Source organism: Perkinsus marinus (genome assembly GCF_000006405.1).
Source record: "Perkinsus marinus ATCC 50983 genomic scaffold scf_1104296948436, whole genome shotgun sequence".
NCBI lineage: Eukaryota > Perkinsozoa > Perkinsida > Perkinsidae > Perkinsus > Perkinsus marinus.
Window position 1 is genome coordinate 3,334 of NW_003210195.1, and position 2,307 is coordinate 5,640.

The 2,307-nt window shown below is 48.0% G+C and overlaps 1 protein-coding gene across 2 annotated transcripts in view; it reads right to left on the bottom strand.

The window, feature by feature from the left end:
- Positions 1 to 1,979: 1,979 nt before the first annotated feature.
- Positions 1,980 to 2,307, bottom strand: part of Pmar_PMAR005811 (hypothetical protein) — a gene marked incomplete at its 3' end in the record, with an annotated part of 13,167 nt that continues 12,839 nt past the window's right edge. For both annotated transcript variants that reach the window (XM_002778635.1, XM_002778636.1), the window contains exons 16-17: positions 2,119 to 2,171; positions 1,980 to 2,026 (exon numbers count right to left, since the gene is read on the bottom strand). In XM_002778635.1, the coding sequence (XP_002778681.1) occupies positions 1,980 to 2,026; positions 2,119 to 2,171 (100 nt within the window). The remainder of the gene's footprint in view (positions 2,027 to 2,118; positions 2,172 to 2,307) is intronic.

Consider the following 2,307-nt stretch of genomic DNA (forward strand, 5'->3'; position numbering starts at 1 on the left):
CTGGTCCCTAGTTAATGTCGACTATGCTCATCCATTCTTCGTCCTTGATTGTGGCATACATAAACGCGAAATAGGCCTTCAAAAGGTGTTGCGACCAACCTAGAGACCGATCTTAGGAATAGTACACTTCGGGCGACCCTCCGTATAGCTCACGCTAGCAGGTACGCTTACTATAGGTGTAAAAAAGAGGGATAACACCCACACAATGGCCAGAACCGTTGTTAAGCGAAAGAAGCTCAGTTGCCATGATATACGAAGGCGGTCGATGTTCTACTTGTGAAAACCTGAGTGGCTAAAGATATACTTTCATGCTTCTCCGTGAACTAATCGTATAGCAGTAGCAGCTCCATGAGTTCCATAATCAACGACCGTCGTTGAGTTCCGTAGTATGAACCTCAACTTCAACATGAAACAGGTGATCAAATTACTCAACATTGAAACAAGCTCTCATTGAAGTACGATCGATAGTTGCGCTCCACTACTTACAACACAAATGTTTCCAACACCATGAATGAGCATTTTACACTGTTGGTGGTTTGAGGCTCCCCAGCTCCCCTAACCGTAGACTGGTTTGTGATTTTAGACTGGCTAATGCGTCTCTTCCCCGAGTATCCGGTAAAGTTCCGTCGTCATGGGAGACGTACGCTCAAGTCTTGTAAGTCTTTGTGTACTGCTGTCCCAGGGACTCTGTCCCTCTACACACACGTGGACATCATGATTGTCGAACAGCTTGCTTGGCTTGAGACAAAGTGTTGAGGTCTTCCGCGTGGCGCTGCAGGTCATGTTCGAGCTGAAGGAGCTCGTTCCTCTGAGCTGAGGATAGACAGAATCACAGAGAATGGGCGCAACTATCGCAAACTAGCATCACCGAGAGTTATACCACCGAGCGTTTCCAGATCCTAACATACCAATGGACCAGCAATACTGCGTTTACGAAATTATGGGCTTATTCCTCACATAACTACTGCAACAAGAGAAGAGGGCAGTGAGGCGTGAAAGAAACCTATCCAGTCAGAAGTAGAACATAGATTGCAGAGTGGTGTTAGACAAGGGAGATACAATATAAGCGATATATAAATGAATATAAACAAGGGAGAGTTCGGTCGACACAATGTTACCTGTTATCCTTTTGAGTCGATTGCGGGCAGCTTGAGTTCCCGCAGGAGGGGCTGGTCTCTTGCATTCAACTTCAACTGTACCCGATAGTTGCAATAATCGCTCTTCTCTCGCCTTCATCTCTTTCTTCAGTTCGTTGAACTAACCCGGCATCGATGCAGTGTTGTTTTCTCTTCCTCTTCCGACGACATATTTGCGCGAAGGTAATTTAGCGACTTGTTCCACCACATTCCAGCAAGTGACCGAAAGACTCTATGCAGGGATCGTTTACAACCCCCATGTCTCCCGGCTCGCCCCAGAAAGTATATTCAATCGTATTTCAATAAGAAATCCCGGAGGAGCTCTGATGATGCTGAGCAACAACACTGGATGGTCACTATACGATAGCGAGGCTTTGTGCCGGAGTCACTACGCTGAGGAAGCGAGCAGTCATGAAATCTCACCATGCGATCTGGCTCTGTCTTGGCACCGTTGTTCTTCATCTCACCTCCTGTATAATCAGAGCCAATACTTAACACATAGACGATGAGTCACGGCCTACCAGCTCTGGCCCTCGCAGCTTCTACCAGGGATACTTTCGGCAAGCCTAGAGGCCCACCTGCAAACTGGTTAAGCTCAGCAAGACGATCTTTCTCGGCCTCAACATTGCGGCCAGGAGGGAGTATGATATCAACAGGCCTACGCCTATTGATGGTCACTTTTGTGGAGGTTGCCGCCAACCTCGACTTCTTTATTTCCTCTTCGATGCTTTTCTGGCTTTTCACGCCTCTTCTCGATGGAAGCTCCTCTGACGTTCCCTTCGATCCTCGCCCACCAACACGAGGAACTTGAACCCGCGGCTGAGGATCCGCACAGCTTCACACTCAAGCTGAACTCGCGGTCACACTTTCGGCTTTGGCGCGGCCGAGACCTGTGATGCTTTCCTCTGCATTGTTTTAACAGGGGGGTACTTGATCGAATGATGAGCATTTTGCTGGTCTGCAGAACCTTTCAATAACTCACAGTGAATACATTGCTCAGTGAAGGCTTGCTTACCGTACAACGCGCGAAGGTATCTGCCAGCTTCAGTATTGGTGCCGAATTCTTTCCAAAGTCGCCGACACGCCTCGGGCGGTTCATAATTCGGCGAACGATTGTTTACCATATCCCACAGAGAAGCAGAGTCCCCAGTTGGAACTATATTTTTACAAT